The 20984-nt window shown below is 39.4% G+C and overlaps 1 protein-coding gene and 1 long non-coding RNA gene across 3 annotated transcripts in view; one reads left to right on the top strand and one right to left on the bottom strand.

Annotated features, from left to right (window-relative positions):
* HPGD (15-hydroxyprostaglandin dehydrogenase) overlaps positions 1–13309 on the bottom strand; it is a 29392-nt gene extending 16083 nt beyond the window's left edge. Inside the window, exons 1-4 of one of the 2 annotated variants that reach the window (XM_082469047.1) lie at positions 13140–13309; positions 12718–12841; positions 9469–9575; positions 1920–2016 (exon numbers count right to left, since the gene is read on the bottom strand). In XM_082469047.1, coding sequence (XP_082325173.1) covers positions 1920–2016; positions 9469–9575; positions 12718–12841; positions 13140–13232 — 421 coding nt within the window. In that variant the 5' untranslated portion in view covers positions 13233–13309. The remainder of the gene's footprint in view (positions 1–1919; positions 2017–9468; positions 9576–12717; positions 12842–13139) is intronic. The other variant, XM_082469046.1, reaches the window with a different exon arrangement.
* Positions 13310–13505: 196 nt separating this feature from the next.
* LOC309664115 overlaps positions 13506–20984 on the top strand; it is a 117084-nt gene continuing 109605 nt past the window's right edge. Inside the window, exon 1 of the long non-coding RNA XR_014265628.1 lies at positions 13506–14835. This is a non-coding gene — a long non-coding RNA (uncharacterized lncRNA). The remainder of the gene's footprint in view (positions 14836–20984) is intronic.

The following is a 20984-nucleotide window of genomic DNA, read 5'->3' as shown; positions in this document are numbered from 1 at the left end:
ACCCTGAACAATTTATAGAACTAGGTCTATAATAACTCTAGGGATGGCATTTTTGTCTTGAAGCAACTCAGAAAATAAGATGCGGGTTTACTTTTGAGAACTTCTGAAGAGGGAGATGTCTAAGTTTCCACTCGTGCTAAGTTCACAGTGGTTTAAAGACCATCTGACGATTCCTGGAGGAATGAGAAAAACGCTGAGCCTCAGACACTAGTGTGGTCACAGGTACCTCCAAACCTGACTCCCCCAGTGCCACTACAGCCGGAAGGTGGAGGACAGGATGGGGGGGGGTGGTGAGGAACACCGATTCTGCAATTACCACAGTAACTGAAACCAACCAAATAACTGAAGAAAATCTCACTGTTTTTTGGACACGAATAGTTTACACTTGCTGTCAATATTGGTCAGTGTTCTAAAATTTCATGATTTCACTTTAACTATTCAAGACCCATTAATGATTTTTTTTTCCTAGAATTTTCAAAGTAAAGTCTTTCTCCTCCAAAAGTTCCTGCCAAAGGCTTATAGCTAATACTGAGTAAGACGACATCAGCTGATCGTAAATGACACTGCCCCGAATAAAACACAGTTTGGACTGCCCTTTGTGGCAAGGATGATCAGCTCTCCTCTGACATCCACCCTTAGACACACAGCTATAGACTACATTTCCCAGACTCCCTGTCGTTAGGTGAGCCATGAGGTCAAAGCCTGTAGGAATGTGAGCGGAGTGAGGTTTGCCATTGCAGGGCTGGGGTTTAGAAGAGGAGCCGCACCTCCTCAGGGTTCTCTCGCTCTTTCTGTAGGAGAGAAAGGAGTCCCCCAGTGCCAGCGTAACCCTGGAAGCTCCACGCTGAAGAGCTTCTGCCAGCCTGGTTTCCCAAAAGACTGCGTACAGAAGAGGTTCCCTGCGGCAAGGATCTTGCCCTGGGCTGATATATGAGTGAGGAATAAGCTTACGCTATGTTTAAGCCATTACACCTTTGGGTCTATTTATTATTGCAGTTTAGCACTGAAAGGAGGTGGAATATGCCACCCCAAAATATGTCACGTGGACATAAGGGTGAATTTGAGCTAAAGGCACTTGTAAAACAGCAGGTGCAAGTGAGCACTTTAATCTCCCTTTTCTTCCTGAAAGCGGGACACAGAATCCCATGTAAAAGATGCTGTCCCGGTACCAGGAGAAAAGAAACCGTATCGCTGGAGATTGGAGTCAAGGCCAAGAGACATCTGTACAGACGTTGTTAAAATAACTTTATCTTTCTTTAGTCTCCCCATATATTTTAGTTACTTTCCCACAATTGCATTGCTTTGTTCAACCTAGTTTATAAACACCGGGGCCTTGCCATTTCTTTGGGTCTTCGTTTTCCTGTGGGGGCTCTCGTGGACGTGCGAAAACCTGTATGCTTTGCTCCTGTTTGATCTATCTTGTGTCAATTTCATTCTCAGGCTGGGCCACAGAGGCTGAGAAAGTAGAGATCAAGTCTGGCTTCCCCGACAGTATATCCCAGCTAACTATATATGCCATATTTTAAAATTAGACTAAAATCACACAGGAGTAGAGATACCTTAACTTTATTTTAGTCCTTTTTAGTCTATCAGAGGTGCTTTTACATGTTTTACTGCTTAGGAATCTCACAATAACCTTTGACAAATAGCAACTCTGGGAAAATATATATACATTTTTTTTTAAATAGTACTGCAGAAAGATAACTTTAAAAAGTCACAATTTAAGATAATAGGAATAAACTTAGAATTTGAACTTCTGATAGTATACAACAGAAAATTCCATAGAACCAGTAAAAAAAAAAAAAGTAAACCAAGTTTCAATTTCAAACCTGAGTTGATAATAAATACGCTTTGAAGAGTTACTTTTGTGGTCTCAATTACCAGTAAGAAATCATTAGTAACATGATAATTGTCCTTACCTGCTAAAGAGGACATATTAATAATGATGCCACCTTCACCTCCATTTTGCTTGCTCATGTAGTCCAAACCCAGGTAGGTTCCACTGATGACAGAAACCTAGTCCAAGGGCAGAAATGGGAAAAGCAACAGAGCTATTATACTTCATCATACGGTCACACACCAACGTTTTTATTACTATCCCAGACACCGAGGGAGATTCCTGCACATGTTATCAATGAAAGGTTTTGAAGTGGCTGTGTTTCTTTAAACGCATTGACTGGATTCTCTTTTATTTGCGTAAACTTGTAGAGCTCATCACATCTCTGCAAAACTTCACTTAGTTGCCTGCTCTGAGATTTTATGATAAAGGTTCTATTCCAAGTGTCTTGTTACTTCCACTAATCCTCAGCATCTTCAAGAATTCTGTATATTCTTTTTCTTTTCTAAATACTGGATACAAAATGCATTGACCCTTCTTAGCACACGGTTCTCTTGTCCAACTGTTCCGCATCCACCTGCTCTGTTTCATTCTCTTGGATCTTGGAATATGTAATAGTGGATGCCCTTGATTTCCTACACAGTTTTCATTTACTCCTTCTATTTTGCATTTGCATCTACTTCTTCCGCATGTAATACAGAGGAAGGTGATCTCCCCTGTTTTAGTGCAAACAGTGACTCATCTATTTCAATCACAGAAATCCCATTCCCCTTGCCCGTGACTGGTTTAGGAGCCAAATGGGACCATTTCTGGCGAGACCTGAGAAGCAGTCAGCTGGAGGTGGGGTCTGGGTTGGGGAGGGTGACGGAAGAGGACTCTGCGGAGAAAATTGTCATTGCTCTTAAGAAAACCAGAAAGAAATGATTGCGTTACTCCTTTTTCATTGCTTTGTATGGGGGTGATGGCTGGAATGAAGTTCTATTGATAGCATCTTTAAGAGGAAACCACCATGACGGCTGGCAGATGGGAATGAGATCTGGGAGCTGCGGCGTTAAGCAATCCTGAACTCTGTGTCGTATGAGATCACATAGCTGTTGTACCCAGTTTGAGCAAGGGATTTCTGTTCCTTGGACATACGGTCTTCAGTAATGAAATCACTTCATTTTGTTCATCACTCCTGCAGCTGTCCTTTTGAAAGCTTACTCTGCTTTGCTACTCACATCCATGTATAGGCACCTTTTCGGTTTTATTCTAACATTTAAGAATTAATCACTATCAGAATCAACTTGTGACATGAAACATATTTGGAACCTTACATTCCCTTTTAGATTTAAGAACTCCTCTCCCTTCCAACTCAGACTTTTGAAAGGTGAAAATTTGCTTTCCACATCTTAATTCCTACGTCTCTTATTCTTTACAACACTGCAAAGAAAATGATACAACAGATAATGAGATAACGAGTCTGAACCTGAGGATATATATTGGTGGTTACCTTCTTTTTATTTTAAAAAGTCCTTTTGGAGTTTTTTTGACAAGGATCCAGAGTTGCCTCTCTACCTAACAGTAGTTCTAGCACAAAAAATGTAAGCTGAAGATTCTATTCACTTAAGCCATGCATCAGTTTGATATTAAGTAGGCTTAGGGAGAATGAGTAAAACCTGCACATGATTCCCTTTAAAAAGGAAAAACAAAACATTATTGGTTTATATAAGAAGGAAAAGAATGTAGATGGCTGAAATTACTGAAGTCAGTTAGATTCTGTGTTTCTGCCCAAGTCTCCAGCATGTCTGAACAGAATTTCTGTTTATGTGTATTGGCGCTACGCTTTTATTCTTAGGTATTTACAGCTTTGCTGACACCTGCTTTTGTGTTTTCAACATCTACAAGATGCAGCCAGATAGAAAATTTGGGAATGTTTTTAATTTTTTTTAAAAGCCAGATTTATTTCCTGGTTTTTGATGGAGAAGGCAAAGGATTATCTTGCCATCCATTATCAGGTTAAGAACTGAGTATCTTTTCAAATGAAAGGCTTCTTAGGATAAACCTGCAAGACAGAGCCTAAGGTTTTAGCTGTACATATAAGACATTTTCACCTCTTTTCCTTTACTTTGACAACCTCTTCCATATCCCAGATCATATATTAATGGAATTGTTAGAAAAACATAGAATAAAAATGTTTCCTAAGTATATTTGTGGCCTTTTGGCAATGTTTATACATTGTATAGATTGGGTCATTGTAATATCAAGCATCCAGGGAAAAAAAGAAAACAAAAATTACAGATATGTTCTCGCTACAAATACAAAAAAGCTGGAATCTATAGTATTATTTTAGTCCATTTTGTAAAGGTAGTTAAAATTTTGTATTTGACTCTCAAAAAAAGAGGAAAATCCAATGTCTACTTTTACTTAGGATAAATGAAAATTCAATTATTGACAAAGTGATATAGTTAACACATGCTTACTCAACATTTTTACTTACGAAGAGACAACTTTTACATGTAATACTGAAATTGTATAGTATTCCAAATGTTAACATACTTTTTTTTTTTTAACAAGTTAAAGCATTCTATAACTTAAAACCACTCTCATAAATTCCCCTATCCTGGAAATAATTCTCTAGTAATACAGATAAATGATAAATGAACTTGTTTAACTCCTCTTATTAGGCATAATGTCTTCCTATTATACACACATATACGTATATATGCTCCTATAACATTTGTGTGTATGTGTGTGTGTCTGTGTGTATGTATTCACTACGGAATTTTCCTAATCTGTCATTTCCTTTATTTAATTTCCCTCCAGTCTGCAGTTGCTTTTAGTTTATTTATGGTTCTTGTGCTACGCTGTAATTAAAGCAATTTTTTAAAAGATTCTGTCATCTAAATCATGAAACTCTGCCTTTCAGGTTTCTTGTTTTTTCTCCAGCCAGTTCTCAAGGGATACTAGTATAGATGATCATTTTTTTCCTGAAACCTTTTCTCATCTTTTATGCTTCCATGTTCAATCTTTTAAAATTTCTGCTTATTTAGGGGGTAGATATGATTGTCTTCCCCCTTGCAGAAGCTACGTATAAAATTTAGCAAGCTCTCCCTAACTATAACATTTCAATGGGATCTTTAGATATGGCAGAGTAGCAATAACAGAAAGTAGTTACTAATTTAAGGTGTAATCAACACCCTTGGGAGCCAAGAAAAAGGAGTACACTTGACAACACTGTTTCTATCCATTTCCTCAACTCTTCATTAGAGGCAGTATAGAGCAGAGGGACCCACCTCGTTTAGAAATGAGATAGTGCGAATGAAGAAAATGTAGGTTTTTAGTCTCTGGACGAGAAATGCAATTTATTGAGTGACCGCTATGTAGTAGCACCATGCTGGATGCTTCATACAAATTATGGTTTATTGACGCTTAACCAACCTTAGAGGTAAGAGAATTACCTTCATCCTTTCACAAACTGGGAAATTCAAGATCAGACACATGAAATAAAAGTTCATGAATTTTAAATTCAGGTCTGAAACAAATCTTTTTCAAAATCCCCAACAATAGCCATCTATTTAGTTTAATTTTTATTTGAATATACTAAAGGAGTCAATGTAAGTTAGTCATATGTCCAAATTAGGTTGGAAGTCCCATCTGAGTGGGAATGAATTATTTAGGTTTATTAAAGCTTCAAAAAGTAAAATAAATACATTACCAAATGGCCTTATCAATATTCAGAGTTAAGTCTACCTCTGCCCAATGGCCAGACCAACCTTTGAGAGTTATACAAAGACTCATTCTTTCCTGAACGTCCCCTGTGAGCCTGAGCAGCGATAAATAAGGCAGCTGTGGCTGGTTTCAGAGTGAGGAAGCAGAGAGGAGCCTAGTGGAAACAAAAGACTGGGAAGAGGTTTACTGTATCTCTTGTGTGGGAAGAGAGGTGAGAGCTGCTGTCTGAAGAATAAAGAAAGGGCAAATTTGCTAAGGAGTAAAAGTGGAAGGACACATACACTGTTTGTCATACACTGTTTGCAACACCGATGTGTTAGGAAACCATCCAAACATTGTACTGAAACACAAAAATGAATATCCATGTATGCAAAATATCATAGAATAGCAGTTTATTTTTCTAATACACTTTAATTGAACATCTATGTATGCAAAACAAAAATTTTCTGCCTTCAAAGAACTTACAGTAGACTAGCATAAGTTATACATGTATAGAAATAATTCTAATAAAATTTAAAAACTGACATGCCTTATAAGGATGGTATAAACTATGTTGTATAAAATTTCAGAAGAGGGAAAGATACATGGTGAGGTCCTTTAAGCCGTTACTCTCTGACATAGACAAGAACATGGAAAAATATGCAAAAGACCACACAGGGAATTGTACAAGGAGGTAAATTACATCCAGAGCAGAGTTGAAAAAAATTATTATACAAACCACACACAAATATTTGCATTATACTAACAGAGATAATCAAGTTCCAAGCATAATGATTGGTCAGACCCTAATCTACTTTTGCAATGGGTGTTGTAAGTAGGAGGGGAAGTAACTTGTTTTTAAGTTATATATGGGTAACAAAGGTTATATCTTGTTCTTTTTATGTAATATTAAATAAATGTCATCAGTCCCTGGAGTTAAGCTAAGGAGTGGCCTTTGTCAGCAGAGTTCAAAGAAAAATAAAGGCCAGCTCCAGGAGAGTGAGTTGTAACCAAACAGGGCAAATAAAATTCCCGTCTTGCAGAATTTTCTATTTGCAGATAATGCAGGAACTTTCCAGATTGGAGCAGGTGTTTATTCACCTGTATATTTATTATATTAAAGCAAACATGCCCTCTCTGCTGGATGAAGATAGATAATTCGAATCCTATTACCTCTGAGACAATCTCTTCACTATTTTCATGTTTCTTTATATTAACTCTAATCATTGCACATGTTTTCTGACAGCTGATTTCTCAGAAGAAAGGCACAGTAGGTGCCCATTATGAATGCACTGAATATAGGAACTTTATACCCTAGGGACCTCTATCTATAAAATATCTGTAGTTTTACTGATGAAACTAAAAATAGTAGTGATGTTCTAGGGAGAGAGCTGCTGTGTGATTTGTGCTTTTTCATTAGAATAACTTGATTCAAAAAAAAGTCTTGTCACTTTATGTGGTTTTGGAGAGGGGCATAAGTTTATAAAAACATGTTTTTAAAAATTCCTGCAGTTTCCAATTGGTTGCATATTCCAAAAAAAAAATTATTTTAAATCTGGCAACCAAAGGATGTAATGAAGTATGGTTCATAATAAGTCAGGGATAACCACCAAAGTTTGCATATAAAATGTACGGTTTTCTTACCAGCTGAAGAAAATTAAAGTGATCCAATGGAATTTAAGACAAGAATGGAAAAAGAACAAAAACAGAAAGAAAATTTAGTGAACATAATGTATGAACTAAAGTGGAAGGAATAAGTCCTAACAGAAGAGTAAAAATAAATATGAGTGGCTTAAATTCACTGATATAAAAAGCATTTGTTTCTAGATGTGATTTGAAAAATAAGATCTCACATTATACTGTTAGCAAGAGATAAAATTCACATAAAAGGTTACTTTCATTTTCAAAATAAAGAAATAGAAAAAGATATGCCTAGGTAAATGTGAATCAAAAGAAAACATAGGGTACCAATATTATTTCTGGAAATATAAAACAAATCAAAAATCACAGGTTGCAAATGGGGCTACAACTTTAAAAAATCAAAGATCAGTAAATTATAATCACCAGCCATTTATGTAGAATTCACACTGACAGAATGACTGAAAGAGGTAGGCAAGTTGACATTTGTCATTTGAGATATGACTACATGCTATTCAGAAACGGACAGATCAAGGAGATAGAAGTAAGCAAAGGAATAGCTGACAGCCAAACCAAATAGAAATATTTTAAGAAAAGAAAATTATAAGCTCTTATCATTTATAACAGAGAGACACAAATATAAAATTAAATTAGGTATTAACTAAGCAAGTTCAATAGTATCTTAGACATGGATATACCATGGTAAAGTAAGATTTAGCCAAGAGATGTAAGTATGGGTCACAGTATGAAAATGTTTCATTTTATTTCACTACATTATTAGCCTAAAGTAGAAGAAAATCATAGAATTATCTCAACTCAGGAACAGCAGTTGTCATGTCTCTAAACACACACACACGCGCACACACACACACACACACACACCAGAAAGATTTTGAGGGACACTTGACAAATAGGTTTTAAAGTTATTTTGAACTATAATGATATCCAGGAGCACTTGAGACAAATTTTAGAAAGAACTGGAAGGAGAGTGTTTGTACTTTAAAAGAGTACCTTTTGTTCTGGGTCAAAGGATTTTAGGCATCTGTCAAGCTTGTACCTTATCAAAGTGGTACTCACAGATTCAGCTTTCTTGTGAGTTAGGGTAATTCTCATTACTCCTATCAAGTTATTACAGTTATGTCATTACTCATGAGAATGTCAATTCAAGTCAAACATTTATTGAATAAGCACTATCTTCAAGATACTGTGTTGATTACTAAGAGAAGAACAAAGAAAAACATCACATGGTTCCTGTTTTTAAGGAGTTGGATGTGGTGAAGTAGGGACCACTCCCTGTGCATTTATACACACACAGCTGCCCCTCTGTACTTTACATGTGCCTGCTTTGCAAGACTAGTAAGAAAGACCTTACCAAAAACAGGGTGACCCCATGCCCCGCCCAGCTCTGACATTTGGCTTTAGCTAAAGTTTGTTACTAAACCCCAATATCTTATGTCAAGTCTGTTTATAAAATAAGATAATCAGCAAGCTTATGATACAACGAATAAAACAAATTTTATTTCCTTATTCTACATGTTTACAAGCTAAATACTCACAAACATTGTGGGAATTACACACATGCATGCCCATACACACGCATGCACACACACACCAGCCTTCAGGATAAAAATCTTAATAATTACAGAGTCCAACGGTCACTTTAGCCTTGTTTTCTGTTATAGTCCTGGAATTAAGATTTATTTTTTAAGTACATAAGTTAATCCAGGGGTTGGAATTTTTTTTTTCTATAAAGAGTCAGATGGTAAACATTTCAGGCATTGCACATCATAGGGCCTCTGTCACAATTATTCGATTCTACCACGGTAGCATGAAAGTAGCCAGAGACAACATGTAAATAAACGACTTTGGCTGTGTTCCAATGAAACTTTATAGACACTGAAATCTGAATTTTGTATATTCATATATTTCTTTTTTTTCTTCTTTTTCTTATTTTTTCAACTGTTAAAACATGTAAAGCCCATTTTTAGCTTGCAGGTCACAAAAACAGGTGGCAGGCTCATTTGGCCTGAGGGCCATAGTTTGCCAACTCCTAAATTATACAGTAAATGACGTTTTTTTCTCATATTTCCTTTTAATACTTTAAGACAGATTTATTTTCATAATTGAAAACCTCAAATGTTTTCCTATTTGTAAAAGGAAATGCTTTTTTCCCCAGCTTTTTATAATTTCCCTTTTTCTATATTGTAGGTCATTGTATTGTTTCCATGAAAAAAAACCCTTTTTTCCTTTTAAAACATTTTATTAAGTAATTGTAGACCATGAACATGGCTAAGACAGCTTACCAAATTAATCTGCAGAGTTTTTTCCCAGTTTTTCTCATTATTCACTCCAGCATTATTCACCAAAATGTCCAGTTTTCCAAAGTGGTCTACAACTTTCCTAAAAGTATCTAATTAAAAAAAAAAGAAAAAAGACATCATAGATAACGTTCTTATTTTGCACAGACACATTTATCACAGTCTATGCCCTGAAATGAGGTTTTAATTCATCCACGCTTCTCGTGAAAGTTCTACTCTTAGATTGTGACTTCCTGCCTTGCTTCTCAAGTGTGGTTTGTGAGCCAGCAGCAGCAATCAGTATTACCTGGGAACTTGCTAGAAATGCAGAATCTGTGGCCACCACAGACCTATGGAATCATGGAATCAGAATCTTAACCTTAATAAGATCCGCAGATGATTTGTATGCACATTAAAGTTCTGTAAGCAGTGACTCAGTGGTGTAAATTCTAGAGAACTGAGCATCCTATGCTAAGAGCTCTTAGAAGTCAGTCTGGGCAACCAGCATCTCTGTCCCTAAGAAGTTACGGAAGCTCTGTGGCTCAGACTATGACAAGCATCCCTTTCAAAATAAGCCATATTTCCTTCATAAAGTGTCATATTAAACAGTTATGTACCCAGATCCATTATGATCATTTCAGTGCATTCGGATATCCTAGTAAGTCTATTTTTCATTCAGTTGATTTTATTTGATTATCGTAACTTCGGTGTTTGCCTTTTCTTCTTCTATTTTGACAGCTTTGTATTGCAAGTTTGTATAACAACCATGTTCAACTAAGGTCAAGTCTGCATAGATTCTGAGGTTTGAAGGTCCCTCATTGCGTTGTCCAACCACATTTGCAGTCCTTGCAAACCCTCCTTGACCAGTTAAAATTAGGCTTTACCCCTTGGTATTGAGAAACATTATTTCTCAAAGTAGCCTTTTACCTAGTTTTATTGTTTCCCTGGGCCTTTTACCACTGGTTCTAGTTCTGTTACTTGAAACTATAGATAACAATTGTGGTTATTCTTCCAAACGATAGAAATGTGTTCTCGGGTCTTGGGTCCAACATATGAGTTCCTTGAAAAAAATAGATCCTCACAAACTTTATATTGATTGAAATAAAATTAAAGAATTATTAACAACCACCAGACATATTGAAGACGGCATGGACTAATTTGCCAAATGGATAAATTACTATGCAAGTTAACTGCCAAAAATATTGCCAAGACTTTCTAATATGTACCCTTTACAGTACCTTTTACTGTACTGGAATGGAAAACAACAAAATATATAAAAACTATTCACTTTTTCAAAGAATCTTTAAAATGCTTCTTAAGATCTCAAATTGATTCCAGAAAAGGTCCTCCAGTAGAAAAGATCTAAGGAATACTATTATTGTTAATTTTTGCATTTCATCTTAAATATATTCTACTCTTCAGAACTCCACATCCACCTTACAGGAAATTAGGTTGTCAAATATGGACGTCTAATTGCTTCTTTACTTTTCTTTCCTCTTTCGGTGTCCACTGTATTCCTTATACTGTGCCCTTACCGATGTATAACACACCAAATTATACATCGGTGTATTCCTCTTTATAACACACCACTGAATTTTGGGCTCAAGCAACTTATAATCTATTGATAACTCTTGCCGACATTTATATGCTGTGGTACTCTTTGTAATTTGCCTAAACTCTTCAGGTTGCATTTTTCATCTGTAAGTCATCTCCAAGAACTTTTTCACCTCTGTATTTTTATGATTTCAGTGAAGTCTCTTTGGCCACATGTCTAAGCAGTTTTAAAAGTTGTAGGCAGCATTAAATCCTGACACTGGAAGAGCCAGTGCCATGTTTTCCTAAAATGCAAGTAAACGCTGATGTCCAGACGACATGTGGATTTCTCACGACCAACATGCCTTCTGCTGGTCACTCATTATGTGTCTGGTTTCCTCCTTCACAATCACTTATCCTTAAGGAATGTGTTTACAGTCAAGGTACTAATTTTAAATACTGGGAAGCAAAACAATTAAGGTTAAATGTCACATGTGAAACTACATAAATTCAGACAGAAATAGCTTTCAGATGATCTATAGGGAATCTGTTCCCTGTTCCATCAGCACGGCTGTTGGGATTTGACATGACTTTATCCCTGATGAAAACTATCCCGTGCAATCAGCAAAACTTTATCCTCCAGCAACTAGCACTATGTTTACAGGTCTCTTCTTCTCATGCTTGTAATCCACGTTATAGGTCTTTATAACATTTTCAGATTTAAATTATATAATTTCCTTTAAAACAATTTCCCTGAACAGCAGTTGGTTTCCTTCTAACATATAGCTCCATTTTCACTCTCTCACGGAACAGCCCAACATTTTCGAAAAAACACACATCCACGTTCAGAACAGAAGTACCAGAGTGACTTTTATGAAGATATTTTTGGTCCCTTGACTAAAGATGTGTCTAATAATTTACTTAGTCTTTCAAAAAAACTTTGTGAAATACAAATATTTTATTTTCCCATTTTTCCCCAGAAAAATATGTATGTTTTTCATACAGATCTATTGGGTTTCTATATGACCAAATCTGTTCATTGTCTACACCGATACGGTCCCTGATATTTCACAACTAGATTGGTCTATTTTAAGTGAGTAGACGGAAACAGGAAAGCATTGAGGAAAGTCTGGTAGAAACTTTTCTTCTCCAATTCTAAGACTACAGTACAGCTATTATTGTTTTTAAAGTATCATTTCATAGGGGAAACACCAGAGAGAGCATGTGGTGAAAAGCATCCAGCACTTCTGTGATGACAACCCCTGACCTTTCATTCTAGTGTGTTCCAGAGAGAAACACTGCCACATTTGATTGTCATTGGACTCTGTGTCTTCCAGCTTTCTGGGAGAAGTTGTTTGCCATACTCGCCTAGCCTACTTTGTCTTTCCCAGTTCCATCTGCAAGTTCAATCATTTAATAATTACTGTAGCAGCACCGTCTTGGAATACACCAAGGAATCTTGATTACATTATGTGCGGCCAAATGACTAAAATAAAAGGATTTCTCAAGCATGCTTGGCTTTTCTTCCCCCTTAGCTTTTAGGGCTACTGGGACGTCAGAGGAAACGTAACAATCCCAGCTATCTCTTGCAGCTCAGAGGCAGCTGCTCTCCAGGAGATAGCCGGCCGCCCGCCCCAGGCTGGATCTCTGGCCGGGGGCTGCCTTCAGGTTGCTGCTTGCTCAAGGCACGCTCCGCGTGGTGGATGGATTCCCCGCCCTCACCTCTTAGTTGTTCCTGATCGGCCACATCGCACTGGATGAAGAGAGTCTTCTGAGGTTCAAACTGCTCATCCAGGGCAGCTTTACACTTTAAACCTGCTTCATGATTCCAATCGACCAGCGCTACCTACAGACAAGAGGAGAGGAATCGCGATGATGCTGCGCCGCTCCTGAAATAGACCCACAATAAAGAGACCACAGGACGCTCCTCTTTTGGACCGGAGATGGGGCAGTTTACAGTTCGGGTTCTCTCCCGGCGCGTTCGAGGTCCGCTCGAGCGCGCCAGCCTGGGCAGCTCTGGAGACTGCACGGCGGGCACCGGGGGCTCAGCCTCGGTCGCTGCCCCCGTCCCCCGGGGCCCCGGCTTGGGGGGCGGGTCTCGGGTGGGCCGGCGAGGTTCGCGCCGTGCGCCCCGCCTCGCTTACCTTGGCGCCCTTGAGCAGCAGCGCCTCGGCGGAGGCTCGGCCGATGCCCTGGGCCGCGCCGGTCACCAGCGCCACTTTGCCGTTCACGTGCATGTCGCCGCCTGCGCGCGGTGGGCGAGCTCGGCGTCTCCGCGCGGCCGCGGCTTTTAAGGACCCTGCGCGCGCGCGTGCTGCCCGGCCGCGCTCTCCTGCCAGTGGGCGGGGATGAAGCTGTCAAGCGGCGCCGGGCACCCACGACTGTGTCACCTGGCCCTGAGCGCTCCGGCTCCGCGATCTTTGCCTTCCTGACTCGCAGCCAAGCCCAGATCACAGCCTCCCCTCTGCCTGCGGCCGCCTGACTGGCGGTGGGAGGCAGCAAGCAGAAAGGGAACTCCCCAGCAAGTGTTCCCTTCAGTGCGCTGAAGACCACCCCGCAAAAGGGTGGAGGAGAGGCTTGAGAGCCTGGGGCCTCCTCTGCGCCCAGGTCCTCCCCTCTCCTCCCCCATCCCCCCCCCCAAAGAAAGTAAAAACGGGAAACAAACAAACAAACCCAGCAAACAGTAATGCACAATTTTAGGGATGTTGCTTTTTTGTCTAAGTTTTTGTCTGAACTCCCATCTCCTGAACATGGGGGTGGGGATGGAGGGAGCAGAGGTCACGAGCACCGTTGTGGGTTTTTTGTTTTTCTTAATTGTGTTTTGGACAAACCTGTATAGATATTGGAGAGGAAAGGTGCACTGAGCTCGGAACAGAAACCCCTGGGTCCTATCATTTCAAGGCTGGAACTCTTGAATCTTGGAAATGGGAGTCTTGTTGGGACTCACATTTCAGATCAGTATCAATCCTGCGTCATGCTGAGAGTGCCCAGCAAGAACTGTCATCACTGACTGCACAGGACTCCCAGACTCGCTGTCAGCCTGGTGAAGTGCTGGTTCCATGGTATGCTTGCTGGTTGAGTCATACTACCACTGGAGGCTCTGAGTTAAGTATGGGACAGAGGTTCCTGGTCCTCCAGGAACTTGGGCTTGAGCTGTGAACTGAGATGCCTTCAGCCGGGAATATTCAGCTGACCTAGTCGGTCTGTCTGTCTGTCTTTCTCTCTCTCTCTCGCACCTGCAGGCTTCAATTCTAATTCTGTAAGCTTAATACCTGCTTGGCATTTATTTTCATGATCAAAGAAATTTAAGCTCCTGGGGAGGTGGGGGTCAGGCAGAAAGCTTACACAGCAGAATGAATCCTTTGTGTACTTCTTCGTCACCGGCAGATGAGGTGACTGGCAGGGCAGGCATGTTTGGGGAGGTTGTGTGAAACGTATGTTGTCAGTAAATCACTGAAACAGAAGTCTTCACGTTGAAGGAGAACAGCAGAGGATTTAAACAAACATAGGAAACAAAAGAAAACCCAACACCTCTAGGGGCACGCACAGAACATAGAAGGAGAAAAGGAACTGTTTTTCTTTATCAAGAAAGAACATCTTAAGAGCCAGAGAAGGAGCCTCTGCGGTGACCCAGGGACATGTTGGGAAAGCAAAGTGTTGCAGCACATATGGGGAAAAGAGTTTCAAGAATAAAGGAGTTGGGAGATGCGGGAGGGAGGAGATATGGGAACGAGTGTATATGTGTAGCTGATTCACTTTGTTATAAAGCAGAAACTAACACACCATTGTGAAGCAATTATACTTCAATAAAGATGTTTAAAAAAAAAAAAGAATAAAGGAGTTGTTACTAACACAAAGTACTCTGATAAACGCAGGGAAGGAAGGATGAAGAAATACTTTGAATTTTTCCAGACAGTAATCAACATCAGTAAATTTAGATGACACAGAAGCCAAATGGCTGAAATTTAAGGAAAAAAATGTCTGATGAGAAGATGAATATTGCAGAGGCTCCAGACCAACATGATATGGAAAGCAACAGATTGGACAGTAGTTGGAAAGATTAGTAAGCCAATAAGTTATTCTTTTAAGAAAGGAAGGGGATGGATTCGGGTTAAAAGGCTGCCAGTCACTGAGAGAAAAACCGGAAACAGGAAGCAATAAGGGGGTGGGTGGGTGAGCTGGAAGAGCAAAGACTGTGGATTCACACAAAGCGGGTTTGGATCTTGTCTCTCTGCTCCTGCTGAGCTGTGTGATCTTGGGCAAGTCGCTTCAACTCTGTGCCTCAGAGTTCGCACAACAATGAAATTACGTCTTGCACAAAATAATAATAATATTAGTTCACCTAATTACTGCTGGGTCATTAACAAATAATACACGAGATGGAGAAAAATGTGAGAAACAGGTTTATTAGCACAAACGAAGGACTGGGATCTACCCCCAGCCCCTTTCCTTCCCGTTGGTTTCCATGGCCACTGCCTTTGTCCAGACCCTTATACTTTTTCCTGTGACAGCAGAAGCAGTTAGACTCCTGAATGATTTCCTTGCCCCTAGATTTCTTAGATCCAGTTTGGTTTCCACACTCCTCCCAATAAAAGTTCTAAAACACAGATCTGATCATGTTTAGACATTCTGATGTTTAAAACCCTTAAACTCTCTCAACCCCAGGGCATGGCATAGGGGGCATTCCACACCCCATATCTTTCTTGTAACCCCTCTTTACAGCCTGGGAAGCCACATCAGTTAAAACCTACCCCACTGTCCAGGCTCAGGCCTTTGCCATACAGTATCTGCTCACCTGAGTATGGTCCCCTCCTGCTTTCTTCACCTGTCTTCCCACTGAGCTGGAGAACTCTGCAGTGGAAGCACTTCTCACTCACATTATTGTAATTACCTTCCTGTCTCTGAGTGTCTTCAAGATGTGTCCTGAGCATCCAGGGCAGGGTCTGTGCTTAATACATGTTGAATAAAGAAAAGAACAGGTAAATATAAGATATGTGTTTGAGAGAAGATGGAAAATGGTGAAAATTCCCATACACTGTGACTACCTTTTTATATAACTTAAAAGTAAGACGAAAAAATACGTGGGTGTGGCGGTTTGGAAGAAGAATGTTTTGATATTTTATATTAAATGTACATTTTGATTTTAAAATATCTAAAGGACATTATGTATAGTATATTTGAAAACCAAAAAAAGCACTCTTTACCCAGTAAACAAATTCCCCATTCCTTTGTGGTTTTTTGATAAACATTTCTCATCTTTCGTGCTCATAACATTATTTAATTTCATTTACATTAACTCTATAATTCTATCGTCAATGTAATTTGTGTAATTAAAAACATAATTCTTAGCTAAAACTAGGTTAAATCTGAAACAAACCATCATTCATATAATTTTGTGAAAGCATTCCTATTTATAGGTTATGTTTTATTTAGTTTGTTGTACAAAGTTCTCTTAAAATAAAAACAAAAATTAATTAACTGTTGAATTAAAAGGGATTATTTTTATCCCACCCCTAGAGGGGTGGGATAGGGAGGGTGAGAGGGAGATGCAAGAGGGAGGAGATATGGGGATATATGTTTATGTATAGCTGATTCACTTTGTTATACAGCAGAAACTAACACACCATTGTAAAGCAATTATACTCCAATAAAGATGTTAAAAAAAAAAAGGAATTATTTTTCCTTTGATGCAATTGCAGGTGTTTGATATTTACTCAGGGGCAGTCCTCCCAAAAAGGCTAAAAGCACAGCCTCTGGAATCCAGCTTTACCGCCTACTGGCTGTGTGACCTTGGGCAAGTGACATAACTTCTCTGAATCTCAGCTTCCTCATCAGGAAAATGAGGATGATGATAGTACCTATTTCATAAAGCTGTTGCGAAGACTATACCGAGTTAAATACGTACTACATATGTAATTGAATTTGTTATTCACTACCAAACTGTGAGGTGGTTATTATTGTGGTCATTTTACAGATGAGGAAAACAGGTTTGGGGAGGTTAGGGAATTTGGCCAAGGTCACTTATCTAGAAAATAGAAGGAGCTGGCTTTGACTCCAAGTGTGGCTGACTCCTGAGTGGTACTCCTTCTTCTTCGTTTTCTTAAATTAAACTTTTTATTTTTTGAGATAATTGTAGCTGAGCAGTACTTTGCGCCATGATTGAACAGTGATGTCTTTAAGAAACTCAAGTTAAAAACAGACTTAAATTCAAATCAGAATTCCTTGATCACATTATATTTTCACACACACACTAGGGCTTGTAGCTCAGCCCTGACTTGTTAAGACAGGCCAGTCTCCGCTTGATTTTCCTTTGTCCTGTGCCCAGGGGCGAGCACAGACATCCCAAAATGTACCTAGGCACAGGCCCCAGCTTGTGAGGGCCCCAGTCTGTCAGGTGACTGATCTACCTGTGACAGATCAGTCACCTGATAGATAAAAGCTTGTGTAATTTTTAAATGATCACATATAAAGCAACACAGAAATAGGCTTTTTCCTTACTGAGACCAAAAAGCCCTGCTGAAATAAGGCAGTTTCTGCTAACACCAGGGTCAAGGATTCTTGTCTTGGCTTTGCCTCTGCAAGCTACAGCAGAGGAGCTGACCACTTTTGGATATCTACTATGTTCTCCTTCTTCTGCATGTTATCTCATTGAATCCTTTTTCCAATCCTGCAAAGTAAATATTACTCCCCTCGTTTTACAGATGAAGAAACTGAGGCTCATGGAAGACAAGTAATCTCTCCCAAGGTCAGACTTTGAGATGTAGCAACACACCTGGGTTCAAACCCAAGCCTCTGCTCCTTCCAGCAAACTCAGCTCTTTGACAGATGTGTGTTCAAATGCCATCGCCACCTTTGTGCTGACGGTATGATCTTGGGCTGGTTACTCAATGTCTATGGCCCAGAGTGCCTTGGACTGTTAGGTGCAGAGTAAACTGACGTTCTGCGAAGCACCCATTACAGGACCTGCCACGTATACTTTGACCAGTGAATCCTTGTTATTAGGTTCTTCCTTAATGTTCATATTTATTTCTGGATTTAGAGATAAAAGACAGGTAAAAATGGAAAAACAATGCCGATGAGGGTAAACTTTCAGCCCCAGAATACAGGTGAGATATTTCTAACCTTTCATAGCGTACTAGTCTGCTCCAGCTGCCATAACAAAATAGCATAGGCTCTGTGGCTTAAACATCAGATATTTATTTCAGTCAGCTCTGGAAGCTGGAAGTCTAAGATCAAGGTGTTGGCAGGTTTGGTTTGTTCTGAGGCCTCTCTCCTTGGCTTGCCAAATGTGGGCAATAAATTTAAATAGGTGGTTGTATCTGAGTTTGTATATCTTTATTGCTAGTGTAGTTGGATATTTTTCATATGTTTATTGGTCACTTTTTTTTTTATTCTGTGCATTGTCAGCTCCTTCACCTTATCCATTTCTGGTCATAGTTGAAATATTTTTATTTTGTGTGATAGTTACAAAGATTATGAAATTACATTTTAGAAATGCACTCTGAAGAGGTTATGCATTAAGTGACAGGGTGTTTGGAATTGTAAGTAAAATAACCCCGTAACGTGGTGGACACCAGTGAAGCAAGAATGGCCATGAGATACAATGAGGACTAGGGCTTCGTAGCACATTCCTGGCTATTTGTATGGACGTGTGAATATCCACTCCATGTGAATATCCTCCAAAAGGTAGGATATGTCCTTGTACCAATAATTTTATGAGTCACAAAGGATGGATTAAAAAGGCCAAAGGACACCTTTGGTGTCAAAGGTTTAAGCATGTATCAGAACGTGAAATTGTACGTTTAAAATTTGCAGCTTTATTTGTAATCGCCCCAAAATGGAAACAGCCCCAATGTCCATTAATAGCTGAATAGATAAACAAGTACTCGTGTATCATACAGTGGGACACTACTCAGCAATAAAGATAATGAACTATTCACAAAAATAGTGTTTATGAATCTTAAAATAATTTTGAAGCATGAAGGAAACCAGGGTTTTTTTAAAAAGCAAACATGTTATGATACCAGTCGTGTGAAATTCTAGAAAATACAAACTAATTTACTGTCAAAGAAAGTAAATCAGTGGTTTCCCAGAGGGTCAGTGAGGGCAGGGGGAGATTACTAAAGGGCACAGGGTGAATATAGGGGTGATGGAAGTGCTCATTAGAATGGATACAACGGTTTCATGGGTTTATATGTACATCATACAAATCCAATTGTACACTTTAATTATGTGCAGTCTATAGCATGTCAGATGTCAGTAGAACTTTTAAAAAAATGGTTCAGTAAAAGTTTGGATCTACTTCTTTTTTTTTTTTTTTCCAGAAACCGGAAGATTTCTCTAGCTTATATTGACTTGACCTTCTGTCTCTCCATGCCTTGGGAAGGGTAGCCCTCCTTAGTGGCCGGCAACATTGGTAAGCAATAAAGATCATTTCTATCTGAGTCGACAGAACTTTGGCTGGATGATAAAAGACTATAGGGTTTCCCTTTCTTCTCTTATCATTTTCTTGTCTGTGCAGTAATAGCCTTGAGGTGAACAGTTCATAGGCTATAGGCGTAAACAAACACTGATTCGCTCTGACAATGACCTCAACTCCAGGAAAAACCCCGGTATGATACGTACACACTCATGTCTTATAACTGTAGTCACCAAGACATCTGTGGATGCACTTTCAGAAAAGGCACTGTCTCTCTAGTTTGGTAGAGTCTCCTCCAGACCCTGTGTGATTCATATCACACACAGTGTCTCTGTACCAGTTACGGTTTCAGCTTGGCCCCTGTAGTCTTACCACAAGTGACTCTAGCAAACCAAATTCTGGACATCAGGGTGCACGTTCCTTTGTAGTACCTGGGGACGGCCCCCCCTCTATACACTGGGTGTTATGTGACATCTCTTGGGAAAAAAGGAGGCAATTCATCCTTCTCCCCAAACCACTAGAGGTTGTCACGACAACTTCCCCCTCCTCAGGGTGACTTCTGGATCCTCAAAACACCCTGGCATCCAGGCCACAGAAGAGAACCACAAGTGCTGAAGTCTCTCCTAGGTGGCCTTTGTCAGCAAAGTAGATCAAAACTGGGAGAAGAAAAGATTCTTTGCAAGTTGCCAGCAATATCCAGACTGGGTCTATTCTTTTTTTTTTTAATTTTTAAATTTTATTTAATTTATTTTTTTATACAGCAGGTTCAGACTGGGTCTTCTTGGCCAAAATGGGGTCAGAGAGGAGGGAACAATGTCCCCCTAAGGGGTAGGTTAGGTGTATTAAATGCATTATTGACATGATATTTTCAACTTATGATGAGTTTATCAGGACGTAACAACATCATAGGTCGAGGAAGAGCTTTATATTTAGCCAGTCTTTGACAAAGGAACAAAGGCAATATAATGGCGCAAAGATAGTCTTTTCACCAAATAGTGCTGGAACAGCTGAACATCCACATGCAAAAATAAAGAACGGTCACAGACCTTCACAGTACCACTTCACAAAAATTAACTCAAAATGGACCACAGACCTAAATATAAAATGCAAAAATATAAAATTCCTGGAAGATAACATAGGTGCACATCTAGGTTGACCTTGGGTTTGGCAGTGACTTTGTACATCCAACACCAAAGGCATGATCCATGAAAGAAAGAATCGATAAGCTGGACTTCATGAGGCTTTCAAACTTGCACCTCTAGATCTTTAGGCCTTCTCCTTCTTGCCTATCAGGCCTCTCTTGCTTTTCCCCGTTCCTCATCTTTTCTAGAACCCACAACCCATTAGTGCATTACCTTCTTGCCAGTAACCTTTGCGCCATTGTCCATCTACTGGACCTATAACGACACAACTATCCAGCTTCTCTATTTTCGAATTCAGGCAGCTAGGGTGCCATGAGGGCAAATCATAAACTCTAACAATGGGAGTGGCTGTCTCTGCTGTCCTCTCTCTCATGCCCGATGCTAATTATATAATTCAAGCGTTCGAATTCTCTTCTAACCCCTTTATC

The sequence above is a fragment of the Balaenoptera physalus genome (genome assembly GCF_965194825.1).
Source record: "Balaenoptera physalus genome assembly, chromosome: 7".
NCBI classification, from domain to species: domain Eukaryota; kingdom Metazoa; phylum Chordata; class Mammalia; order Artiodactyla; family Balaenopteridae; genus Balaenoptera; species Balaenoptera physalus.
The sequence above is the reverse complement of the archived record's forward strand: the minus strand, read 5'-3'. Positions and strand labels throughout refer to the sequence as shown.